The sequence below is a fragment of the Salmo trutta genome, chromosome 17, assembly GCF_901001165.1.
Source record: "Salmo trutta chromosome 17, fSalTru1.1, whole genome shotgun sequence".
In the NCBI taxonomy this organism is placed as follows: Eukaryota; Metazoa; Chordata; class Actinopteri; order Salmoniformes; family Salmonidae; genus Salmo; species Salmo trutta.
Window position 1 is genome coordinate 15,934,869 of NC_042973.1, and position 26,364 is coordinate 15,961,232.

Sequence of the window (26,364 nt, forward strand, 5' to 3'; positions counted from 1 at the left end):
CACCGCAGACCGATGCTGGCACTAAGAGCGCACTCAACCAACTATATAAGGCCCTGAGCAAACAAGAAAAGGCTCACCCAGAAGCGGTGCTCCTAGTGGCAGCATCATGCTATGGGGATGTTTTTCAGCTGCAGGAACTGGGAGACTAGTCAATCTCTGGAACGACTAACAGAGCAAAGTACAGAAAGATCCTTGATGAAATCCTCCTCCAGAGTAGGGTTGCAAAGGGTCGGAAACTTTCCGTTAAATTTCCGGAAAGCCTGGGAATTTGGGGAATTTTACTTAAATTCATTAAAAAAACGTTGGCTTATAACTGAATCTTTTTTTGTGGGATACACAAGGCAATTCTAGGTCTTGTGGCATATTTTGGTTGAACTATCCCCAATTCAATGGAATTGCAACCCTCTGCGTGCACAGTGCATTCTTCCATCACATGTACAGCTGATTCTCAAGATCCTGCACACTAATGAGATGCTATTGAGCCCACACTACTACACTGTCTGAGCCAAGGACTAAATGCTTTCTGGTAAGTTTTGATTGCAATACTGGGTGGGGTGAATATATTTTATATAACATAATTTTTTTTTGTTAACTAGTAAATAGTAGCCTACAGCAAAGTGTGTTTAAATCATTTCTAACTTATTAACAATTTCTGCTACCATGTGGGGTTTAGCTTGCTTGAGCCTGTTAACTGAGGGGTGTTAATTCACCAGTTTCCATACATGTTTCAATGAATCAGACACCTTATCGATAGCAACAGCTCATGGTCCTCCTGGAATCAGACGTTTTTTTTTCACTCAATGGAGGAACGTAGTCAGAGAAATGCTGATGAATGTCTTGCTTGAGCTGTGTATGCAACAGGTTCACCTCTAATGCTCACAGGCAATGTGTATTGGAAGATATTTCTGAATGTTCTTCGCTCACCATATGTCCCTCCAACCAGACATGCTTTATCTACTCATTTGCTGGATGCAGAGTTCAAGTGAAGGTCAAGCAAATCATAGAGAAAGAAGACTGTATTACTATCATCTCTGATGGGTGGTTGACTGTTCGTGGGCAAGGAATAATTAACTACATCATCTCTACCCCTCAACCAGTTTTCCACAAGGGCACAGACACACCGGTCTCTACATTGCAGATGAGCTGAAGGCAGTCATCAATGACCTTGGACCACAGAAGGTATTAGCACTGGTGACAGACAAAGCTGCAAACATGAAGGCTGCTTGGTCTAAAGTGGAGGAGACCTACCATCACATCACACCCATTGGCTGTGCTGCTCATGCATTGAATCTGCTCCTCAAGGACATCATGGCACTGAAAACAATGGATACACTCTACAAGAGAGCCAAGGAAATGGTTAGGTATGCGAAGGGTCATCAAGTTATAGCAGCAATCTACCTCACCAAGCAAAGTGAGAAGAATAAGAGCACCACATTGAAGCTGCCCAGCAACACCCGTTGGGGTGGTGTTGTCATCATGTTTGACAGTCTCCTGGAGGGGAAGGAGTCTCTCCAGAAATTGCCATATCACAGTCTGCCGATATGGACAGCCCCATCAAGAGGATCCTCCTGGATGATGTATTTTGGGAGAGAGTGGTAAGCAGCCTGAAACTCCTGAAACCTATAGCAGTAGCCTTTGAGCGAGACAATGCCATTCTGTCTGATGTTCAGACTCTGCTTGCAGATGTAGGAGAAGAATTGCGTACTGCTTGGCCCACTTCACTGTTGCTCCAAGCAGAGGAAACTGCAGTTCTGAAATGCATCAAAAAGCGTGAAGACTTTTGCCTGAAGCCCATACATGCCGCAGCATACATGTTGGACCCCAAGTATGCTGGCAAGAGCACCCTGTCTGGTGCAGAGATCAACAAGGCCTATGGCTTCATTACTACCGTGTCTGGCCACCTTGGCCTGGATGAGGGCAAGGTTCTTGGCAGTCTGGCGAAGTACACTTCCAAGCAAGGGCTTTGGGATGGAGATGCAATATGGCAGTTGTGCCAACATACCTCATCAGCCACCTGGTGGAAGGGACTTTGTGGATCTGAGGCTCTTTCCCATGTTGCCTCATCCTCCAAATCCCACCCACATCAGCTGCCTCAGAGCATAACTGGTCCTTGTTTGGGAACACACACCAAATCATTCAACAGGCTGACCAATACAAGGGTTGAAAAATTGGTGGCCTTCCAGGAAGATTTCAGGGTTTTTGAGCCTAAAAAAATGCATGCTGTAAAATGTTTGACATGCTACTGCACTGTAGGGACTACCCCTACAGTCAGTCATTCATTCAAAGTTTCTGTAGCCACTGTTTTTAATTTTCTGTAGAGTGAGTAGCCTCTAAGTATAATATTCAAAATGCATTTATCCATTTGTAGGCACTCTAGGTAACATCCTGCCGAACTGTGAACAGTCCCAGTTCAAGTGCAGGAATGGGAGATGTATCCTCGGTCTCTGGGTGTGTGACAGGGACGGCGATTGTGAGGATGGCAGTGATGAATTCCACAGCAGGGAGTGACAGTGGAGAGGGTTTTACCTTGTTAAAGACCAGTGGATCATAGGGGAGACTGAATGCCCCAGTACAGCATGTACCTGTACTAACTTGATAGCGTCCAGTAACAGATGTTTGAGATTGCTGATTTTAATAGTTGGCCATATTAGTTGTGGCATTTCTGCTGGAGCATACTGTACGTCTATACACCTGTGTCATCACTGTACGATCTGGATCGGGTTCACTAGACACCAAACAGACCAAAACGGGGAGAGACTACATGAACTTGTCAAATAAGAAATGCTCTTTTTTTGTTTTCCATTCCAAAACGTTTTGCTACCGTGCACCATGAATATGATCCAGATCGCTTGTATATAAAATGTATTGAGAGAAGGATATGACAATTTTGTAATTGTGTCAAAATATTCTTTGTTTTGGCTGTGTTTCAGGGGAGTGGACCTGCCCAGGGTTTCTGTGTACAGATGGAGGTTGCATTTCCCAGAGTGCTCTTTGTGACGGCACCGCGGACTGTCATGACGGCTCTGACGAGTTCGAGGACACCTGTGGTAAGAGCTAAGGGAAAGAGGATACCTCTGCCACCTGGGTTGGGCTCAAGTCACACATGCTCAACGTCAGTGTATGAACGAAGTGCACATTTCTTCATCCATCCAATTTTAAGAGCCTCTTTCATAATCTTAAACACTATGGGCCACATTCACTAAGCTGTTGCACAAATTAAACATTTGCTTAAATTCCACGGGGATTAAAGCATTACAGTAATCAGAAAAAGTTTACAAAAGGAAAAATGACCCCATCGGAAAGTCAGTCAGTTTAATGTGATCATTTATTTGTATTCCCCTCTGAAAATAATAGATGCAGACTTTGTAAAAATGTAGTAAGTCCCTTTTTTATTTAAAGTACATGACCACTAATTGCCCTCTGGGCTTTCATCTTTCCCAGGTTTGCTCCAATGTAAGAAGGATGAGTTTGCCTGTGGCAGTAGGCGATGTGTATCTCTCCTCTTCCGCTGTGATGGCACTGACGACTGTGGCGATGGCAGTGACGAGGCCTCCTGTCATAAGAACTGTACAGCCGAGTCCTTCCTCTGTGAGCGGACAGGGAGCTGCGTTGCCAGGGCCAAGCTGTGTGACGGCTGGCCCGACTGCCCCGTTGGGCAGGACGTGGGTGCCGACGCATGTCCCTCTGGCCAGACCCGGGCCCCTCACACTTGCTTCAGCTCTGAGTTCAGTTGTGGGGACGGCCAGTGTATGCCTCACTCCTGGAGGTGTGACCACTCGCCAGACTGTGCTGACGCGAGCGACGAGGACGACTGTGGTGAGAACTATTGACACTTTATTACATCTATATCATTAGGCAGAAAACGGAAGATTACAGATTGGAACAGGGACCCCCTGGACTTGTCTAATTTGAACACAACCATGCTCTGCTACCCTCATCCTTATAGACCAGCAGAGGGCAAAAGAACTTCACTCCTACTTGTTCCTTTTACAGACACAGTGGACCTATGATTAGTTCCTTTTAATTATGGTTTCAGTAATTAAATAAATAGTAAGAATTCAGTGTGTGTGTGTATATAGCACATGTGAACACATGCTATTTTAAAACACTGATCTCTTTAATGTTGCGATTAATAGTCTTTTGAGGTGGTTTGTTGCCCATAAAAATGTAATGCTTTTGATATTCTCTAACTAAGGGCTTGTGTCCCGGACACAGACTTAAGTCTAGCCCTTGACTAAAAGCACTTTAAATTCTCTATCGAGCAGATCTTTTTTAATCCGTGTGCTATGAACGTACAAGCAAGCTCTGTTTCACATCCTGTAATGCTTTCCCTGGTAGACAGTAGTCAGCTTTCTGTTTTGGATAGGTAATTTCCCTTATCACATCTTTAAATATGTGTGTGTCTAGCTGCTATAGCAAACTGTTGGTTGACTAATTTGAATGATGCAGGCACATTTCTAAAGTCATTACAATGGACAATAGTCAACCAACTTGTTTATCACTATGCTACACACTGATTGGTCCTGTATTCACTCTTCCCTGTCACTGACCCTGTATCTCTCCCTATGTAGATCAGAATGAGTGTCTGGTGAGCAACGGCGGCTGTTCTCACCTGTGTGTAGACCTGCCGATGGGCTTCCTCTGTGACTGTCCCGCTGGCATGAGGTTGGTGCACGACTCCCAATGTGAGGGTGAGTGGCATCTCCGAGAGTCATTGATAGGGCCCATAGTTTTTCCTGACCATGTGATGTGACCAAGTTAAATTCAGAGACCAACAGTTGGTCCCAGGTCATGCGTTTGTTGAAAAACTAATGGCCTAAGTCATTGGTCGCACCAGCGCACTACAATGAATCTGTGATAATTGGTTGATTTTAATGTCTCAAATTAAGCTTGTGATAGACTGCACTTCAAAGTATGTGACATAGATAGAACACAAATGCAAATACAATGATGCGTTTAGACAGGCAGCCCAATTCGGACTTTTTTTTCACTAATTGGTATTTGTACCAATCGGATCAGCTCTGAAAAATATCTGATGTGATTGGTCAAAAGATCTATTAGTGGAAAAAAATATCAGAACTGGGCTGCCTGTGCGAACGCAGGCATAGAGAGTGAAAAGTAATGTTTTCCAGTCAGACATATCCTATTAAAATGATTAAGAAATACCCACTCTTTTCTCAGAAATTGACACATGCCTCGACACTGACGTCTGCAATCAACTATGTGTACATGTCAACGGAACTTTCTCCTGCGACTGCCATGAGGGCTACCTGATGAGCCCAAAGACAGGGGAGTGCAAGGCTAAAGGTGAGGGCAAATGTTACTGGGGGAGTGAACCGCTAAATACTGCAAGTTACTGATCTTATGTTTGTACTTTCACACTGATATGAATGGCGTGAGTACTTTATGACCTGAGAGTGTTGACGAGGCAAATGGGTAAAGCAGATTTCATTTCTGACAAATGGCGCTTTTTTGTTGTTGTAAAACATCTTGTAAGAATAGGAAAAACCTTACCCAAAGAGTACCTTGTACATCCAGTTTCCTTTCAACCAACACCACCTCCACCCCACACACACAATGGCGCCGGAGGAGATGGCTGACGTTTTTACAGCCTCCTAACCAATTGTGTGTGTGTGTGTGTGTGTGTGTGTGTGTGTGTGTGTGTGTGTGTGTGTTTTGTTATTTGTAACTTATTTTGTACATAATGTTTCTGTCACTGTCTCTTATGACCGAAAAGAGCTTCTGGATATCAGGACCGCGATTTACTCACCTCGTACCGGACACATTTTTTTCTTTAACGAGTCGGATGTGAAGGATTTACTTCAGACACCTGACAATCCCCGTCATTCGCATGAAAAAGAGACGGAGATATCGGGGACGTAGGTCGGGGTGCCATGTAAGGATCCGACGGCGAGTGTGTAATTTGCCTCTACCATCAGTCCTGTTAACCAACATACAATCATTAAATAACAAAATAGACATGCTATGATCACCCTACCAACAGGACATTAAAAACTTTCATATCTTATGTTTCACTGAGTTGTGGCTTAACGATGACATGGATAACATACAGCTGGCAGGGTTTTACGCTGCATTTGCAAGATGGAACAGCTGCCTCCGGTAAGACAAGGGGTGGCGGTCTGTGTATATTTGTAAACAGCTGGTTGAGGTCTCAAGGTTTTGCTCGCCTGAGGTAGAGTATCTCATGATAAGCTGTAGACCACACTATTTACCAAGAGAGTTTTCATCTATATTTTTCGTGGCCGTCTATTTACTACCAGAAACCAATGCTGACACGAAGACCGCACTCAATGAGCTGTTTAAGGATATAAGCAACAGGAAAACGCTCAGACGGCGCTCCTAGTGGCCAGGGACTTTAATGCAGGGAAACTTACATCCGTTTTACCTAATTTCTACCAGCATGTAAATATGCAACCAGAGGGGGGGGGGGGAAACTCAACCACCTTTGCTCCACACACAGAGACTCGTACAAAGCTCGCCCTCCATTTGGCAAATCTGACCATAACTCTATCCTCCTGTTTACAAGCATAAACTAAAGCAGGAAGCACCAGTGACTCGGTCAATAAAGAAGTGATCAGATGACGCAGGTGCTAAGCTACAGGGCTGTTTTCCTAGCACAGACTGGAATATGTTCCGGGATTCTTCCGATGGCATTGAGGAGTACGCCACATCAGTCACTGGCTTCATCAATAAGTACATCGACGTCGTCCCCACAGTGACCGTACGTACATACCCATAAGCTTTCAAGGAGCGGGACTCTAACACGGACGCCTATAAGAAAACCCGCTACGCCCTCCGACGAACCATCAAACAGGCAAAGAGTCAATACAGGACTAAGATTGAATCGTACTACACCGGCTCTGATGCTCGTCGGATGTGGCAGGGCTGGCAAACTATAAGACTACCAAGTGAAGCACAGCCGCGAGCTGCCCAGTGACACGAGCCAAATGACTTCTATGCTCGCTTCGAGGCTAGCAACACTGAAGCATGCATGAGAGCGTCAGCTGTTCCCGAACCGTAGCACTCACGCCTGTAGCCACGAAGAGCTTTGAAAGGTTGGTCATGGCACACGTCAACACCATTATCCCAGAAACCCTAGACCCACTCTAATTTGCATACCGCCCCAACAGATCCACAGATGATGCAATCTCTATTCCACTCCACAATGCCCTTTACCACCTGGACAAAAGGAACACCTACGTGAGAATGCTATTCATTGACTACAGCTCAGTGGTCAATACCATAGTGCTCTCAAAGCTCCTCACTAAGCTAAGGACCCAGGGACTAAACACCTCCCTCTGCAACTGAATCCTGGACTTCCTGATGGGCCGCCCCCAGGTGGTAAGGTTAGGCAACAACACGTCTGCCACGCTGATCCTCAACACGGGGGCCCCTCAGGGATGCATGCTCAGTCCCCTCCTGTACTCCCTGTTCACTCACGACTGCATGGCCAGGCTCGACTCCAACACCAAGTTTGCTGATGACACAACAGTGGTAGGCCTGATCACTGACAACGATGAGACAGCCTATAGGGAAGAGGTCAGAGAACTGGCTGTGTGGTGCCAGGATAACAACCTCTCCCTCAACATGATCAAGACAAAAGGGATGATTGTGGACTACAGGAAGAGCACGAGCACGCCCCCATTCTCATCAACGGGTCTGTGGTGGAGCAGGCTGAGAGCTTCAAGTTCCTTGAGGTGTCCACATAACCAGCAAACTATCATGGTCCAAACACACCAAGACAGTTGTGAAGAGGGCACAACAAAGCCTATTCCCCCCCCCCCCCCCTCAGATCCTCAAAAGGTTCTACAGCTGCACCATCGAGAGCATCCTGACTGGTTGCATCACCGCCTGGTATGGCAACTGCTCGGCCTCTGACCGCAAGGCACTACAGAGGGTAGTGCATACGGCCCAGTACATGACCGGGGCCAAGCTTCCTGCAATCCAGGACCTCTATACCAGGCGGTGTCAGAGGAAGGCCCTAAAAATTGTCAGACTTCAGTCACCCAAGTCATAGACAGTTTTCTCTGCTACCACCTGGCAAGCGGTACCGGCGCGCCAAGTCTAGGTCCAAACAACTTCTTAACAGCTTCTACACCCAAGACATAAGACTCTTGAACAGCTAATCAAATGGCTACCCAGATTATTTGCATTGTCCCTATTTGCACTGCTGCTCTTTAATTATTTGTTTCTCTTTTTTTTATCTAACACTTATTTTTCTTACAAGCACTTAACTAACAATGCAGTTAAGTAAGCATTTCACTATAAGTTATTGTAAGTTGGAATTTCACCTGTTGTATTCGGTGCATGTGACAAATAACATTTGATTTTGATTCTTGTTTGCACCAGGACTTAATGTACAATAAGATCTTTGAATATTTTCCTTTTGGATCTGGTTTCTGTCAAATTGTAACCCAGCTCAAATATTTACCAACCCACCTGCCCAAGGTAGGGAATTTACACTGTTTTGTTTGACAGCTTCCTTTATCTAACAGGATTTTATTTGAATGTCAATGATTAACTGCAAGTAACTTTTTTTCTGCCCTTGTGAATGTGTGTGGAACAGAGGGCTTGAACAAGGGGTGTGTTGAGCGAAGCAGCAATTTTTTTTGTGATCAGGGTTATTAATGATTGAGTTGACTATTTCTCTAGTGAATAGGAAGTATAAGAAATCCAAATGTATTGTTCTCCAGCACCAGATCATGCAAGTTAGATCATTACCCTGGCAATGATTACCAGGCCTTTCATCTTTGAAGGGAGAATCAAGTATTTCCTTAAAGATACAATATGTAACTTTTTGTCCAACCCGCACAAAAAGTAATTTTTGAGAAATGTTATTTATGGATCTTTCATTCTCGTGGTATCTTTCATTCTCGTGGTAAGCAAGTCTGTGTGCTATTTCTATGCTTCCCGTTCCTAAGTTTCGTTTTTTCGTCTTTTTATATTCAATTTTGTACACCAGCTGAAAATAGTTTTGGTTATGGAAAAGATTTCAGTGGTTTAGATGGTACAAGGATTCTCTACACAATGAATGCTTGTTTTGTCACAAACTGAAATTAGGTGAACTATTAGAATTTTAGCAGCCAGGAAATGGCAGAGCAATTTCTGTGTAGTGCAACTTTTAAAAGAATAGAAAAACATGCACACTGCTCTTGCCAGTATCACAAGCTAATTAACAAAAGTAATATTGGCAAGAGCAGTGTACAAGTTTTTCTTTTGATGTACATATGTCTACCTTCATTGATACCCTTCTCTTCAATGTGCTTGTTGATGTAATTGTGTTATTCCTGTGTGAGTGGCTGGGACTGATTTTTGAGTGTACCTCCCAGGAGATGTGGCTCAGCTGGTGTTGAGCAGTTCTGAGGGGGTACGCTGGGTCAACACTGCAGGTATGGAGTACAGGGAGATAGCTGCTCACTTACTGGGACCAGGGCCTATGGCTGCCCTCACTGCAAACCGCACTCTCTACTGGGCAAGGCCTGGACAAGGATCTATCTACAGGTACACACCTCAGAGTTTAAAAACACTTTCTGAATCTGTCCCTTAATAATAGCATTAATGTTGACCACAGGTAATTTGCTCTGTGAAATAGGCCTAGATGTTAGTTTCCCTTTGATCTATCCTGTAGGATCTCCATGGATGGGAAGCCCCTGGATCCTGTTCTGCTGTTGAAAAGCCATGGTGCTGTCCTAGGTCTGGCTGTGGACTGGATCCATGAGCATCTCTACTGGACTAACGCTGGCACTCACTCCATCGACGTGGCCCGCCTGGACGGCTCTGTACAACGCCTCCTGATAGGAGGGCTGGCCATGCCCACTGGAGTGGCTGTGGAGCCCTTGTTGGGGTAGGCTGGATTGGAGGTTCTCAATATTGGTCTTGGAGACCTACTGTATATTCACCCAGGCTTTTATTTCAACTCATTGTGCTTTAAAAAAACAAAAAAAAGCCTCAACTGCATAATCATATTCTAAACGGTATTTGTAAGAAATATTTGAAAAAATTCTCAATTTCAATATGGACTTGTTTTTTTGAAGCCTAAAATATAAATTAGTAGGCCGATCTAATTTGTGCTTAGTCTCCAACTTGCACGGGATTTCACAGGGTTTAGATTAGAGGTCGGACGATTTTATGATTTTTCAACGCCGATACCGATTATGGATTATTGGAGGACCAAAAAAGCAGATACCGATTAATCGGGCGACTGTTCTATTTTTTTTGGTATTTTTATTTTTTTTAAAATATATTTTTTATTATATATAAATTTGTAATAATCACAATTACAACAATACTGAATGAACACTTTTTATTGTAACTTAATATAATACATATATTTTATTTAGTCTCAAATAAATAATTTGGTTTAAATAATGCAAAAACACAGTGTTGGAGAAGAAAGTAAAAGTGCAGTATGTGCCATGTAAAAAAGCTAACGTTTAGTTCCTTGCTCAGAACATGAACATATGAAAGCTGGTGGTTCAATATTCCCAGTTAATACGTTTTAGGTTGTAGTTTTTAAGGGAATTATGACGCGTCGACTATTTCTCTCTACACCATTGACTATTGGATGTTCTTACAGGCACTTTAGTATTGCCAGCCTAATCTCAGGAGTTGATAGGCTTGAAGTTATAAACAGCGCTGTGCATCAAGCATTGCGAAGAGCTGCTGGAAAACGCAATAAAGTGGTGTTTGAATGAATGCTTACGAGCCTGCTGCTGCCTACCACCGCTCAGACTGCTCTATCAAATCATAGACTTAATTATAATAAACACAGAAATACGTGCCTTTGGTCATTTAATATAGTCAAATACGGAAACAATCATTTCGAAAACAAAACATTTATTCTTTCAGTGAAATACAGAACCGTTACATATTTTATCTAACGGGTGGCATCCCTAAGTCTAAATATTGCTGTTACATTGCACAACCTTCAATGTTATGTCATAATTATGTAAAATTCTGGCAAATTAATTACGGTCTTTGATAGGAGAAATGGTCTTCTCACAGTTCACATCGAGCCAGGCGGCCCAAACTGTTGCATATACCCTGACTCTGCTTGCACTGAACGCAAGGGAAGTGACACAATTTCCCTAGTTAATATTGCCTGCTAACATTAATTTCTTAACTAAATATGCAGGTTTAAAAAATATATACTTCTGTGTATTGATTTTAAGAAAGTCATTGATGTTTATGGTTCGGTACATTTGTGCAACGATTGTCCTTTTTTTCGCGACTGTGCTTTTGTTAAATCATCACCCGTTTGGCGAAGTTGAAGTAGGCTGTGATTCGACGATAAATTAACAGGCACCACATTGATTATATGCAACGCAGGACAAGCTAGTTAACCTAGTAATATCATCAACCATGTGTAGTTAACTAGTGATTATGTGAAGATTGATTGATTGTTTTGTTTTATAAGATAAGTTTAATGCTAGCTAGCAACTTACCTTGGCTCCTTGCAGCCACAAGGTCCTTTTGACGCTGCACTCTTGTAACAGGCGGTCAACCTGCCACGCAGTTTTCTAGTAGATTGCAATGTAATCGGCGTCCAAAAAGGCAGATTACCGATTGTTATGAACTTGAAATCGGCCCTAATTAATTGGCCAACCTCTAATTTAGATATACTTTGAACAATCTGAGTGTCTATCTAGAATGCTCCCAGCAGAGATTTGGATGTCAATGCCAGATCCACTGTAGGCATGGAGAGCTTCTGTTTCCCTAGGCTCCTGTTCTGGGCAGAAGGTGGCAGCTCCCCCAGGATCGAGTGTGCTCTCCTGGATGGACAAGGCAGGCTGCCACTAATCACCTCAGCCATACGGAACCCAGTTGCCATCTCTCTGGGTACGTTTGGATCATCTTCTATGCATGTCTTATACAGATAAGTGTAAAGAACGTCACACTACATGCGAGTACCACTTCCTTCCTGATTCGGCTGGAACCCAGGACCTCTGCTTAGCTAGCACATGTGACCGCCCTCCCGAAGTGTCTTACCAGTCACGCAATGCGAAAAGCTAGCTATTGGCATTGAAATGGGGACACTTCAGGGTGAGGAGTAACTTTCACACATCTCCATGTGCTACGTAAGCACCACCAACTGGTTTTATATTTCTTGACGTGTAAGTGTTTGGCTTACTAGTTAGCAAAATGTAGTTTCATTTGGGATTTACAAAGACTGGTTTTGGTTATAAAAACAGTGATTTGATTGATAAGTACCACTAAAAAGTCGCAATTGTGCAGAGTTGAATAGTGTGTTTTTCTGACAGACATGCCTCGACGACTCCTGTACTGGGTTGACTCAGGGATGCGCACTATCTCGAGGGTAAGGTTCGACGGGCAGCATCGCAAAACTGTGGTGGAGTCCAATGGATACCTGGACAGGCCCTTTGGATTGGCCGTCTTTGAGGTATAGACATCCAAATAACTAAGGCCTTATTCCAATCTGGAGACTGACCCCTGTTCCCTTCCCTGTTCCCTTTCCTCTTTGAAGACTCATGATAACAGATCTGAGAAGACTGTTAAGTGGGATGAAGTAGTACAAATTACTTACTTGCCATTACTTTAATGTTGCTTACACCTCATCGAGGACAGACTGAAGTAGAGCATGTTTCTGGTTTGGAATTGAGCCCCGATTTTTATATATTTTTTAAATTAATTTATGTGTGTGTAGATAAAAAATAAATAAATAAATAAATAAAGATATATATATATATATAGCGGGAGGGAGGGAGGGGGGAGGAGAAGAGGGGAGGGTCTATGTTGTACACTGTGCTTTATGGTAAGTTCCAGATCGCTATCAATGTGTGAAAGACTGAGGGCAAAAGAGGAGACAGGGAGCGTGTGTTTCTGTGTGTGGCAGCAAACAACTATAAACAAGTAAGGGCAACAGCAGGCAGGTTCACACACTCATGATAAAGAACAGAACTTGGACCCCCCCACACACATATGTGATTCCTCCTTCTGTGTCTATCTTATGCACTGTACATACAATACTAAATCTACAGTAGGCTATAAAAAAAAACACTGCTCATTTTCCCCTGGCTAGAATCATGGGCAGCCATTTAGTGACCCATACAATTACCCACAAACAAATAATGTTTATAGAGTAGCACCCTGTATTATCTCCATATTCAACAGCGTTTAAGAAATGTTACCTTCAACAGTGTTATCTTGTGATCAATCCATCAATGTTTTGTGATTATTGGTGTCGTTAAAATGTTAGCTAACGGGTTAGCAATTGGCATGTTTGCCATTTCAGTGGAAATACTACTGTTTCATACACGCTGCTGCTCACGGCTCCCTTACTTCTCTCTGTGTTTACTAGAGTGAACAGCCCATCCACTTCGTCAGTATAGTACTGAGAAGCAAAATGGAAGACCCTTTTAGTCATCTTGCCCAATATCAATAACGAGTCACATAAGTTGCATGGACTCACTGTGTGCAGATATTGAATATCCCTTTAAGCATGGTGAAGTTATTCATTATGCTTTGGATGGTGTATCAATACACCCAGTCACTACAAAGAAACAGGCGTGCTTCCTAACTCCAACACCAGAGAGGAAGGCAACCGCTCAGGGATTTCACCATGAGGCCAAATGGTGGCTTTTAAAAGGTTAGAGTTTAATGGCTATGATAGAACACTGAAGATGGATCAACAACATTGTACTTACTCCACAATATTAACCTAACTGACAGTGTGAAAAGAAAGATGCCTGTACAGAATAAAAATATTCTGAAACATGCATCCTGTTTGCAACAAGGCACTAAAGTAATACTGCAAAAAAATTGGCAAAGCAATTAACACTTTGTATTCAGGACAAAAGGTTATGTTTCGGGGCAATTACAAAACATTACTGAATACCACTCGCCATATTTTCAAGCATATAGTGGTGGCTGCATCATATTGTGGGTATGCTTGTAATCGTTAAGGACTTGAGTTGTAGCTAAACACAGGCAAAATCCTAGAGGAAAACCTGGTTCAGTCTGCTTTCCACCAGACACTGACAGATTAATTCACCTTTCAGCAGGGCAATAACCTAAAACACAAGACCAAATATACACTAGAGTTGTTTACCAAGAAGACAGTGAATGTTCCTGAGTGGCTTAGTTACAGTTTTGGCTTAAATCTATGGCAAGAACTGAAAATGGTTGTCTAGCAATAATCAACAACCACAGAGGGAAAAATGACTTACTACGACTGGGGTTGTCTCCCCTAGCATTTTTAAGATGAATGCATTAATTGAGCGACTGCTAAATGACTGAAATGTAAAAGTTAATACACTCTGAAGTGTGGCATTCTGGATGTTGCCAAATGTTTGTTCACTGCTCTCACGTCTATCAGGGACATGTATACTGGAGTGAACAGGCCACCCACTCAATCTGTAGTGCTGACAAGCACAATGGCAGCCTCTTCAGAGTCATCCTGCCCAATATCGCTTTCCCTGGTGCCTTGGTTCTCATTCACCCAGTTCTTCAACCAAAAGGTTTGTCTTTCAGCCCATGGAGTGAACTGTGATAATGTTTCCAAGGCACAAACGTTTAGATTCAACCCCAGTTTGTCATGTCATTTGACTGATGGTATATCACTTATGTTTCCAGGCTCTGCTGTATGTGGAAATACCAGTAGAGTTTGTCCATATGAGTGTGTGCCAGACCTTTTCTCTGGAACAGGCTCTCCCAGCTTCACCTGCGTTTCTCCAACAGGTGGTGGTGAGTATGCGGAAGTGGAATGAAGGGTGGTTATTAGCTAAAGGTTCAGTGCAGCAGTTTTTATCCCAATCAAATCATTTCTGGGTAACAATTAAGTTCCTTACTGTGTTTTTTGTTTTTAATAAATGGTCAAAAAGAAACATGGCTTCTTAGCAAAGGGCAATTTCTCAATCAAGAATTTTGCTATGACTGTCTGGCAGTGGTCTGAGTCGGGTGGGGAAAACTGAAAATTGGTCAGGCTGTCATGGGAAGAGCAAGTGCTCCTAATGTTTTTTGCTTATGAAGCACTTTGAGATTTCTATTATATAATGCACTAATTTACTTTATTATTGTTATTATGTGTACAACATCTAGTATAACAATTGGCTCTTGTTCGCGAGGTTAGTAACAACGGCAAAAACATGAGCAGTACAAAACATTTTCCATTTAGTATATTTTATGCGATGTATTTCATTGCAGAATTGTTATTTTGCTTTTTTATATAGACGTTTCTCACCCACTTCCAGGCGCAGCGGTGTCTGATACAACCTATGCTGGAATCCTTTCACTTATAGGTGGGTTTTTAGCAATTAATCCAACATATTTAGATCTCTTATGGTGTATGTGTATATATCTCATCTGTTGAACTGTACAAAATATCATATCAATCAGATGAAGGAAAGATTCAAATTATATGTGATATAAATGTGTCGGTGCCTTATGGTTTATATAGACACAGCAACTGTTTATATGCAAAAACAACTGTAACCCTTTGTTTTAAGGTACACATATTGGCCACTAATTTGTACTTTATTAGTGTCTATATAAGTAGCTAATATGGCATTTTACAGTGCCTTTGGAAATTATTCAGACTCCTGACTTTTTCCACGTTACATTACAGCCTTATTCTATAATTGATTAAATAGTTTTTTCTTTTTTATAAATTTTTTTACAAATGTATTTCAAATAAACTGAAATATCACATTTACATAGGTATTCAGACCCTTTACTCAGTGCTTTGTTGGCACACCTGTATTTGGGGAGTTTCTCCCATTCTTCTCTGCAGATCCTCTCAAGCTTAGGGTCGTTCTTCTGTTGGAAGGTGAACCTTCGCCCCAGTCTGAGCACTCTGAAGCAGGTTTTAATCAAGGATCTCTCTACTTTGCACCGTTCATCTTTGCCTCAATCCTGACTAGTCTCTCAGTCCCTGCCGCTGAAAAACATCCCCACAGCATGATGCTGCCACCACCATGCTTCACCGTAGGGATGGTGCCAGGTTTCCTCCAGACGTCAAGCTTGGCATTCAGGCCAAATACTTCAATCTTGGTTTCATCAGACCAGAATCTTGTTTCTCATGGTCTTAGAGTCTTTAGGTTCCTTTTGGCAAACTCCAAGCGTCTGTCATGTGCCTTTTACTGAGGAGTGGCTTCTGTCTGGCCACTGTACTATAAAGGCCTGATTGGTGGAGTGCTGCTGAGATGTTTGTCCTTCTGGAAGTTTCTCCCATCTCTACAGAGGAGCTCTGTCAGTGACATATCGCTGCCAAAGGCCATAATTGCTGCCAAAGGTGCTTCAACAAAGTACTGAGTAGTGTCTGAAAACTGAAATATCACATTTATAAGTATTTTGTTCTAAATAAATTAGCAAACATTTCTGAACTTGTTTATGGGGTATTGGGGTCATTATGGGGTATTGTGTGTAGATTGAGGGGGGAGACTATTTAATACATTTTACAAAAAGGCTGTAATATAACAAAATGTGGAAAAAGTAAAGGTCTGAATTCTTTCCGACTGCACTGTACACATTTTTTTTATCTTAACTTTTTGAGAACCAAGATTACATTTTGGTTGTCAAAATGGTCCCGTGTGGCTCAGTTGGTAGAGCATGGTGTTTGCAACGCCAGGGTTGTGGGTTCGATTCCCACAGGGGACCGGTACGGGAAAAAAACAAATTATGGAATGTATGCATTCACTACTGTAAGTCGCTCTGGATAAGAGCGTCTGCTAAATGACAAAAAAAATAATAAAAAATAATTCTGAAGGCTACAGCATTGACCCGTTGAACCGAAACTTGGAAAGTGCCGTTAGTGACATGATACAGCGCACTGGCTGGCTCGTGTTTTGTGTGGCAATGCACTACCATTTTGAGTGCAGCACATTGGCAGTACTTGCTGTGACTTGTAGTGTAGTGCAGCGCATCGCGTGCCAAAAATGAATTTACAATACAAATCATTGCGTGGCCAGATAGAAATGTCACGGGCCGAATTCGGCCAATGGCCCTTGTTTGACACATGCCTTAGTTCCACATTAGTCTGTTTCTTGTAATAAAGAAATGTACACACCAAACAAAAATATAAATGCAACATGTAAAGTGTTGGTCACATGTTTCATAAGCTGAAATAAAATATCCCAGAAATGTTTCATATGCACGAAAAGCTTATTTCTCTCATTGTGTATACAAATGTATTTACATCCCTGTTAGTGAGAATTTCTCCTTTGCGAAGATAATCCATCCACCTGTCAGGTGTGGCGTATGAATAAGATGATTAAACAGCATGATCATTACACAGTACACCTTGTGCTGGGGGCAATAAAAGGCCACTCTAAAATGTGCAGTTGTCACACAATACCACAGATGTCTCAAATTGAGTGAGCATGGAATTGGCATGCTGACTGCAGAAATGTCCACCAGAGATGTTGCCAGAGAATTGAATGTTCATTTCTCTAGCATAAGCTGCCTCAAGTCATTTCAGAGAATTTGGAAGTACGCCCAACTGGCTTCACAACCGCAGACCGCGTGTATAGCGTCGTCTGGACGAGCGGTTTGCTGATGTCAACGTTGTGAGCAGAGTGCCCCATGGTGGGGTTATGGTATGGGCAGGCATCAGCTATGGACAACAATTGTATTTTATCAATGGCAATTTGAATGCACAGGGATACCGTGACCAGATCCTGAGGCCTATTGTTGTGCCATTCATCCGCCTTTATCACGTTTCAATATAATAATGCGCAGCCCCATGTCGCAAGGATCTGTACACAATTCCTGGAAGCGGAACATTTTCCAGTTCTTTTATGGCCTGCATACTCACCAGACATGTCACCCATTGAGCATATTTGGGATGCTCTGGATCGACATGTACGACAGCGTGTTCCAGTTCCTGCCAATATCCAGCAACTTCACACAGCCATTAAAGAGTGGGACAACATTCCACCGGCCACAACAGCCTGATCAACACTATGTGAAGGAGATGTGGCGCTGCATGAAATAAATGGTGGTCATACTGGATACTGACTGGTTTTCTGAGCCATGGCCCAATTTTCTTTTTTGGGGGGGGGGGGGTGGCGGCGGCGGCGGCTATCTGTGACCAACAGATACATATCTGTATTCTCCAGTCATGCGAAATCCATAGATTAGGGACTAATTTATTTCAATCAACTGATTTCCTTATGAACTAACTCGTTAAAATCTTTGAAATTCTTATGTTATATTTTTGTTCAGTATTAATGTCTATATTACGGATTGGCCAGTAACACATGATTTTGAATTTGAACACACTTAATTAAGGCCTAATATATTGATCGCTTGGGACTGACAGTTCTATCTGCATTTTGGTCAGAATTTCATTATTGACAGCCTTGTTCTATTTAATTTTCTCTACCAATATAGTACTCAAAATACCCCCGTTAATGTTCAAAAGAATACAAGATAAAAATCTGACACTATTCAAACCAATGAAGGTTTCTGAACTTTAAAGCCAATTTTCTCAATCATCTTTTTGCAGATAGAACCTTAAAATCCAAAGCTCTCGATGGCTAATAAGACATACGTATTAACTTATTTACATGCACATTTAAACTATAAATTAGTGGTAGTACTTTTATTTTATTTTTTATATAAAATCCTACCTCAACTAACTGCTCTATGTTCTGCCCAGTGGTCCTGAGTGTGCTGTTGGTGGGGGGGGCGTTGTGGTGGTGGAAGGATGTTTTCAAGCCCTCCAGGACACTTACCTTCCTAGATTTCTCCCTGAAAGAGTCCCAGGATCCACTCATACATGGCCCCTGAGACTTGTCCTGTCAAGGTAAGCCCTGCCAATGAACAGGATGAGTCAGTGGGCTTTTTCACGACAGTATGAAGGGGGGACAATTTCCTCAGTGAAGCATCTATGGGTAATTTTTACTTTTAATCGATGTAGCAATTGAAGGAATTTTTATACAATTTATTACTTGACATTATGAGCAATGTCTGTTTTTAATGAAATTCAATCAAGTTCAGTTTTAACTTCTATTTAAGGGATTCCTGTTAAAACCGATATAGATCTCAATGGGAATGAAGAATAAATGAAATAATTTGATAAAATTGGGTTTCCTTAAATGAATAAAGGATGAATTAAATGAATGTAATCTAATTGACTCCAAGGACCCTGGTGTCTCGTAACCGTGCCTCACCTGACAGACTGCCCTCTGTTAAATGGCTTAAGTGAAGAATGTGATCTATATGCTTAGTATACAGCCATCTCCTCCATCAGGACACCCTGCTAAAGCTGGACTTGGACTGCAACTGAGTGTCCCAAGTCACTTGCGTAAGAGACCGGTGTCCAGCAGTGCTCCCGCTTGACTGGCTCTCCACTTCAGTTTCAATGAAGGCTAGAAAATGACTTGTACAATTTACTTTTTTTCCAGTCATTGATTTTCCTGACTTGACTATAATTTAATTAGAATTGACCCTAGCCTTGGTGGTCCTCATGCATATCAGTTATTTAGCTACAGATGGACACCTCTGCCTATGTGGGGTACTGTATCCCTCATGCATACACTTTCATTGTGACATCTGTGTCCTTTTGCACTCAGTTGACTATGTCCAAAGTTTCGTAATTCATATTTGGACTAATATGTAGATACATTGTATGTATGTATGTATGTATCACTCCACATTTGATACAGTGTATGCAAAACAATGTACCAGCCTTACAACTGAACCAGCCATACACAGAGACATGGGTTGTACATTCTGCTCCTAGTTACATGCATCTCTGCTCTTATCTGGTGTTTGGGGATCAACTGAAGTTGAGGTGTGTTTTAATATAAAATGGCAACAAGGGAGTAGAATGTGGCTCTGATGTTGAAGTAGAGAATTCACTTAACACTGTAATTTAGTCTTTTTACTGGTCTGCATTGTTTAGATCAGTTGCTATGCCTTCATTGAAAAACAATTGTTTGCCTTTGTTTGATTATTGTAAATTATTTGTTGTCCTGTGTTTAATCTTAGAAAAAGAATGCCTTTCTTTGGATTCTTAACTACAGAGTGAGCTGTATTTATGTTTTGAAGTGAGGTTCTATTTATTTTTAGAAGGACTGCTGTTACTGAAGCATGACAATTTTTGTGGTTACTTTTGAATAGTCTTTCAGTTCATCTTTACTTGTTGACAGTTGAGTTTATTTAATTGAAATGGAATGAAATAAAATAGTTTTCTCCATATTCATGAGGTGATTTCATTAACTAATATGCTATCTTTCATGGTTGGCTATTAATATCATATCCTATCACCTTAATTGATAAAAGGCTTGATCCTGCTTTTGCAATAATGGCAATACATTTTGAATGTACAATTGCTTTGTACAGTGAGTAATGTGGTTGCCTTTAAACCAGGCATGACAATAATGAATTCCCTTACTTCCTTTTTTTTTAGTTCAGATCAAGGAAAATGAACAAGCTAATAAAGCAGTTTTGGATTACTATTGTGATAGATATCGTCGGAAACAAGATACAGAAGCATTGTAAAGCGATCACCTAGAGTAGTACTTTTATTATCACAGGGCAGTTAAACGTCAAACATTACCATAGTTAAGCCCACTCATGCATGGCTGTCTTTTAAATGTATAGCCTTAGGTGACTGTTGGACTTTTGACCTCAAGTCTTCTGAGGCGATAGGGCATCCAGGTTAAGTAGTTTTCTGATGATGTACAATCAGGTCCAGTAGAGTGGATTACGGTGGTGGGGATTACTGAATGATTGAATGAATGATTGACCTCATTGTTCTTAATTAATTTACCTGTATAAATAAAGGTGAAATAATAAACAAATAACAAATTGGCTCCAATGACTGCTATGCTATCTATGGCTGCATTCTGTCCCTCATCTTGCCACAAACTGAAACTGTCAACTACAATGTTCCCAGTTAGAATTAAATTAGAGCAGATTATTATACCATTTCCATTATTCAAATCTGAATAAAGAAAATTCATCGGCCATTGATTGAGGAAGATTGGTTAACTGGTTCAGGATGTGAAACTTCATCGGGTGAGAGAACAATTCAGTGAGTGTAAGAGAAATGACTTGTGGTCCCGTTCAGATACAACCCCTAGCCCCTACACTAGGCTCTGGGATCTGACTGGCCCTGTTCAGATGCAACTCCTAGTTCCTACACTAAGAACTTGTGTAGATCTGAAAGGAATGGATATGTTTCAGCAAGAAGGCACACGTTCCTCCTTAGCCTAATCAGAGAGCAAAGTGGATCTGGCATCTACCATGTTCTGTACAAGTGTATTTTATGACCTGTAATGAGTTTCAAATTACAATTTCTGTGGAAACAGACAAACTTACCTTCTCACTACCAAATTGCTTAAACCTATCCACTATTGGATTAACATGAAGTGTCTAGGAAGTAGAGACGACATGGGTTGGTTCTGGATGGAAACCACATTTCTTTAAAAAGAGCTGTTGACAAAGTGTTAGTGACAGCCTTCTGCAAGTGTTGAAGCCAGCGTCCTCTTCCAAGTTCAAAATCTCCAAATGAACGTGTGCACTAATCTCCCCTTGTCCCTCCTATTTATAACTGCTTTAAGAAAGAGGAAGGGCAGCAATGAGATTAGATCAGAGCCTCTTGGATCTTCTGCTCAAATGACTTTTACTCTTCTTCCCCACATAACGGTCCTCATCAGGGGAAGAAAAGGAGGCTTTGTTCTTCCCCTTGTTGCCCTTTGGACTTACAGGACCACAACTGAGAAGTACTGCACGAAGTAATGCCACTGAAGGGGATAACTGGGCCTAGATGATTTTTATAAGACGCTTCGGGTGGCTCGGCAAGGTGCACTGAGTCGATGGAGCTTTTTTTCCGGCAGTGTTTCCTCCCTTGTTCTTCTGTTAACGTCTGATGAAGACTGCACCCTGGTTGATACGACTCGCACTTCTGAGTGTTGAAACTGAGTAAATTCCCTTTGTGTTTTCAAAAATTATTGTGCGCTATTCTTACATTGTTAACCCATTTGGGACTGGTTGGTTTCTATGCACAATTAAAAGCCAGCACTCACAGAAAACCAACAAAAGTGTCTTGAAAGTGTATCATGGATGCCAATAGTGCTCAGCTAAAGACTAAGCTGAAAGAGCGACGCTCAACCATCAATGTGCTGGGAGCCAGTTTCTCACAGACCATTGAGGAAGAAAAGGCCTTCTATTTCTCCCAGGGCAGATCTGTTAAGCCATGGAACTCTATGGAACACCTGGACAGCCCTGCTCCTGAGGGCCAGATCCCAAGACACCAAAAAGAGACGTTGAGACCACAACAGAACATAAACATCAACGTAGGGGGAAAAGTCTTTCACATTCCCAAGAAGATGGCCGTCAGATTCCCTCGCACACGGATAGGCTCCTTGGCCCTGTGCACAGACCGCGTCAAACAGCTCACTCTGTGCGATGACTACTCGGTGCTCACCAACGAGTTCTTCTTTGATCGCGACCCAACTTTCTTTTACTACATCTTTCACTTCTACAGCAGCGGTGTTCTGTGGGTGATGCAGGAACTGTGCCCTATCAACTTCGAGGAGGAGATGCAGTACTGGGGCCTGAGCTGGAATGACACCCAGCGCTGTTGCCGTATCTTGTTTGAGGAGAAGGTGGATGAACTCCGGGACAATCTGAAGGTGGAAAATGAACTCTTAGCGGAGATCGAGGTAAAGCATGATGAGGAAGGCTACAAGACCATGTTCCTGGGTGGAATTCGCAAAGACCTCTGGGACCTGATGGAAAACCCTTACTCCTCGCTGTCAGCCAAATCCTTTGCAGTTTTCTCTAGCCTCCTGGTGCTCATCTCCATCGTGGCTATGACCCTCAACACTGTGAAGGAACTGAGGACCCACACCCTCTCTGGCAAGACCTACCTGGAATGGGTAGAGATTTTCTCCATTCTCTTCTTCACATTCGAGTACTTCATGCGCCTTGTTACCACTTGTGACATAAAGCACTTCGTCAAAAGCTCCCTGAACTTGGTGGACCTGGTGGCCGTCATGCCCTACTTTATCCAGCTGATATTTGAAGCGTTTGCCAACGTGGAGGACCTCAGTGCCCAGGAAGATCTCAAAACCCTGTCTCGTGTCAGCAAGGTCAGCAAAGTGCTCAAAGTTGTCAAGCTGATGCGCATCTTTCGCATCCTGAAGCTGGCCCGCCACTCCACCGGCATGAGGGCGTTTGGGTTCACCCTGCGCCAGTGCTACCAGCAGGTGTGTTGCCTTTTCCTCTTCATCGCCATGGGCATTTTCATGTTCTCTGCCCTCCTGCATTCGGTTGAACGTGATGTCGAAGGCTCTCCATTCAGGAGTATTCCTGATACCTGGTGGTGGGCGACGGTGAGTACCCAAACTTGTACCCAGACTTGAATGTAAATTATACTATGTATGTAGCTTTTGGTTGACTTACTTGACTTTGTCCTTGATGCTACATCTAGCCTTAAAATATGTTGTTTGAACAATACAACATAAATACAGTTTTTCATATTGTTGAGAAATAACCAACACTCCCTCTGTAGTTACATACTCAGCATAGGGGTGTTATTTCCTCCCCCAATTATCTTTTGACATATAAAACGACAAGGGGCATATTGGACACCAACAGGGTGTATTGCGTACGGATGTTATTTCCTCCCCTAATCGTCTCTTGCCCCTATATAAAACCCATGAGAACTAATTTCAAACCAGCATTTCTCTTGTGTGACAACAGAGAAGCATATCATGTTTGTGTGCGGCCCAATGTACTGTATATCAAGTTTAGATTCAGATTAAATACTTAAAGGATTAGTTCTCTCTGATGTAATCCTAGTACATGTGAAATACAAACTGAGTTGCAATTATACTGTTCTTGTCACGGCATTTTGGACTTGTGGGGAAAGTTGAAGGCCAGTATTTTGATGCAGATCCTCATGGATCATTTGATATGTATTACACAATTGCACAACTTCCCAATTTTTCCATTCACTTCCTTTTTTAGTCTCTATTGTATTGAAGCTGACATTGCATACCATTTCCGCCTCCCTATGCTAAGAGGAATTTTTCAGGGACAAGTTTAATTTTACCATTACCTCTAAGGGACAAAACAAAAGGTCAAAACAAGACATCACAAATAACACAACCAAGGTAAATGACAGTAATGTTAATACTTCAATCTTGAGACTTCCTTCCACGCTATCTTCACTACTGTTATAACCATAGTGTCATTATTAACATAAAACATGTTGACAATGACAGAAGAAGGCAAGCTCTGAGAGTGTATCCCTCTAACCCTGCATTACAGGTGAGCATCTCCCAAGTGGGTTATGGGGACGTGGTGCCCGTATCCCTTCCTGGCCGCGTGGTGGCATTCTCCTGCATCTTCTTCGGCATCATTCTCAATGGCATGCCCATCTCTCTCCTCTTCAACAAGTTCTCAGACTACTACGCCAAGCTCAAGTACCAGGAGTCCACCTCAACCAGTGCGAAACGCCGCTTGATGCTCAAGGCCCGTCTCCGTCGCAAACTGGACGTGTGCTTCAATCCCTCTATGGGCGACCTGGAGGAAGGCAGGAGCCACTGAGCTCTAGACAGGATGTACTTTTTTGACATTGCAGGGGGTATTTCACGACTTCTCTACCAAATCACCAGTGGGGAGGTGGGGTATGGTCTGGACTAATAGGAGTGAAATGGAGCTAACGATAAGGACGGGGGACACACAAAGCAGACTCATAGAGAGGATGTACAAGGGAGGATGTGGGTGTCACCTTATGTTAGGGACTGACACTGCGATCTTGAGCAATTTCCTGTTACTGTAGAGCAGTTCCTGTAAAAGTCAATGGTATTATGTGCATAGTGTGGTTAAGCGCGCAGACCAGAGGGTTGTAAGTTACAGTACATTGTAAATGCAGTATACCATGTTGCAATCTTTGCTCTATTTACTTGCACAAATATAAAGATGATTCTTGTCATAGTCTATCATGTCCATGACTCTTATCGTTGCTTATCATAAGCATGTGTAATCTTTATGAATGTATTGTAATGAACAGGCAGGGAGCAGGTCTCGAACCCTCGACCTTCAAGCCCGAAGTCCGGCGCGCTATCGACTGTGCCGCAAAAGCATGCTCATCCGGCAGAGTCGATTTCCGCGCTTATAAACCCAGGGTCGTTACACTACTCCCTCCTTTCAAAGAGCGCGTCCTCGCGCTAGCTTGCGACTCAACGCCTTACAGGAACGCGCTCACCGGCCAAGCACACGCACTGTCGTGGATGCAAGGTCCGATCACTTCCGACACCAATGTAATGAACAGGCAGGGAGCAGGTCTCGAACCCTCGACCTTCAAGCCCGAAAGTCCGGCGCGCTATCGACTGTGCCGCAAAAGCATGCTCAAGCGGCAGAGTCGATTTCCGCGCTTATAAACCAAGGGTCGTTACAGTATATACATATATATTTGTACTATTCTATTTAATCACTTCATTGAACACAGTCAAATCGCAAGAGTTAATTTAACTCATATGGTGTCAAATGTAACACTATATGGTCCCACCCACATTTTGTGTTAAAACTACTCTGGTCATGGTGTTGATATTTTTGGAGTTAAAACGACAATTGTGTAAATATCCAACTCTCAGAGTTGCTTAAATTTAACTCCAATGGCCATTTTACTCTTCAGTAGATTTTTTTTTTTAATCATCTCCCTTCCTTTTTTACACTTTTCTGTGTTTGGAATTAACAATCAACTATAGCAGAGTACATTTCTCTTTCAGTTTACTTCCTTTGAGTTATAAGGGTGTGAAGCCTTATTTGAATATTTCTTAGTGTCGCATTATATGCTGGTTTGTAATGTGATATCCAATCTCTGTTGGAAACCCACTTACAGGAAGATGTCCAGCACTTTTACATCACTCACAGCTTGCATTTAGAATGCCTGACGGAGTAGAGAAGAAAATGCAGTATATGAAGACTAGCGATGGGTTCTTTTGCGAACGAACTACTCTTTTTTTTTTTTTAACTGCTCTTTTTGTCCGAACTCAACGATTTGAACACCTGTAACTGCGATTTCCTGCAACCTAGAGCAAAAAAATTGGCATATGTGATAACAAATAGTTATTTTAAGAAGGTGGTGGTGGTGGTGGTGGTGGGGCTCAGATTTTTTTTTCATTTTTGAACACCTGGTCATTTATGGCTAGCTAAGTTATCAAGCTAGCTACGTTAGCTAAGCAGTTGTGTTGTCGAATATGATCATTATTGGCCTCATTCCACTTTTTAGTAGAACCATTCATGAGAAATTGTTCACCTATATTTGAACATCGTCTACAATTAGTGTCATCTTCAATTAAAATATTAACTTTCCCGGTAAATCTATAATGCCTTAGGCTCTTTTCCCTCAGGCTCTTTTCCCTC

The 26,364-nt window shown here is 42.3% G+C and overlaps 2 protein-coding genes across 2 annotated transcripts in view; both read left to right on the top strand.

The window, feature by feature from the left end:
- LOC115151266 (very low-density lipoprotein receptor) overlaps positions 1–20,801 on the top strand; it is a 49,475-nt gene extending 28,674 nt beyond the window's left edge. The window contains exons 4-16 of the mRNA XM_029695217.1: positions 2,931–3,047; positions 3,442–3,816; positions 4,572–4,691; positions 5,182–5,307; positions 9,351–9,522; positions 9,650–9,865; positions 11,741–11,859; positions 12,282–12,421; positions 14,357–14,498; positions 14,614–14,724; positions 15,210–15,278; positions 18,638–18,784; positions 19,232–20,801. Of these exons, the coding sequence (XP_029551077.1) occupies positions 2,931–3,047; positions 3,442–3,816; positions 4,572–4,691; positions 5,182–5,307; positions 9,351–9,522; positions 9,650–9,865; positions 11,741–11,859; positions 12,282–12,421; positions 14,357–14,498; positions 14,614–14,724; positions 15,210–15,278; positions 18,638–18,768 (1,838 nt within the window). The 3' untranslated portion in view covers positions 18,769–18,784; positions 19,232–20,801. The remainder of the gene's footprint in view (positions 1–2,930; positions 3,048–3,441; positions 3,817–4,571; positions 4,692–5,181; positions 5,308–9,350; positions 9,523–9,649; positions 9,866–11,740; positions 11,860–12,281; positions 12,422–14,356; positions 14,499–14,613; positions 14,725–15,209; positions 15,279–18,637; positions 18,785–19,231) is intronic.
- A 739-nt stretch (positions 20,802–21,540) lies between these two features.
- LOC115151708 (potassium voltage-gated channel subfamily V member 2-like) lies at positions 21,541–24,936 on the top strand. The gene is made up of 2 exons (XM_029695871.1): positions 21,541–23,324; positions 24,265–24,936. The coding sequence occupies exons 1-2, from the start codon at positions 22,047–22,049 to the stop codon at positions 24,541–24,543; spliced, it is 1,557 nt and encodes a 518-aa protein (XP_029551731.1). The 5' UTR covers positions 21,541–22,046; the 3' UTR covers positions 24,544–24,936.
- Positions 24,937–26,364: the final 1,428 nt, after the last annotated feature.

What these genes read in the sequence shown, in the direction of transcription:
- LOC115151708 (XM_029695871.1), top strand. Translation starts at nt 22,047, where the DNA reads ATGGATGCCAATAGTGCTCAGCTAAAGACTAAGCTGAAAGAGCGACGC. An exon ending in ATACCTGGTGGTGGGCGACG is followed by an intron (nt 23,325 to 24,264) that starts GTGAGTACCCAA and finishes CCTGCATTACAG; the next exon opens with GTGAGCATCTCCCAAGTGGG.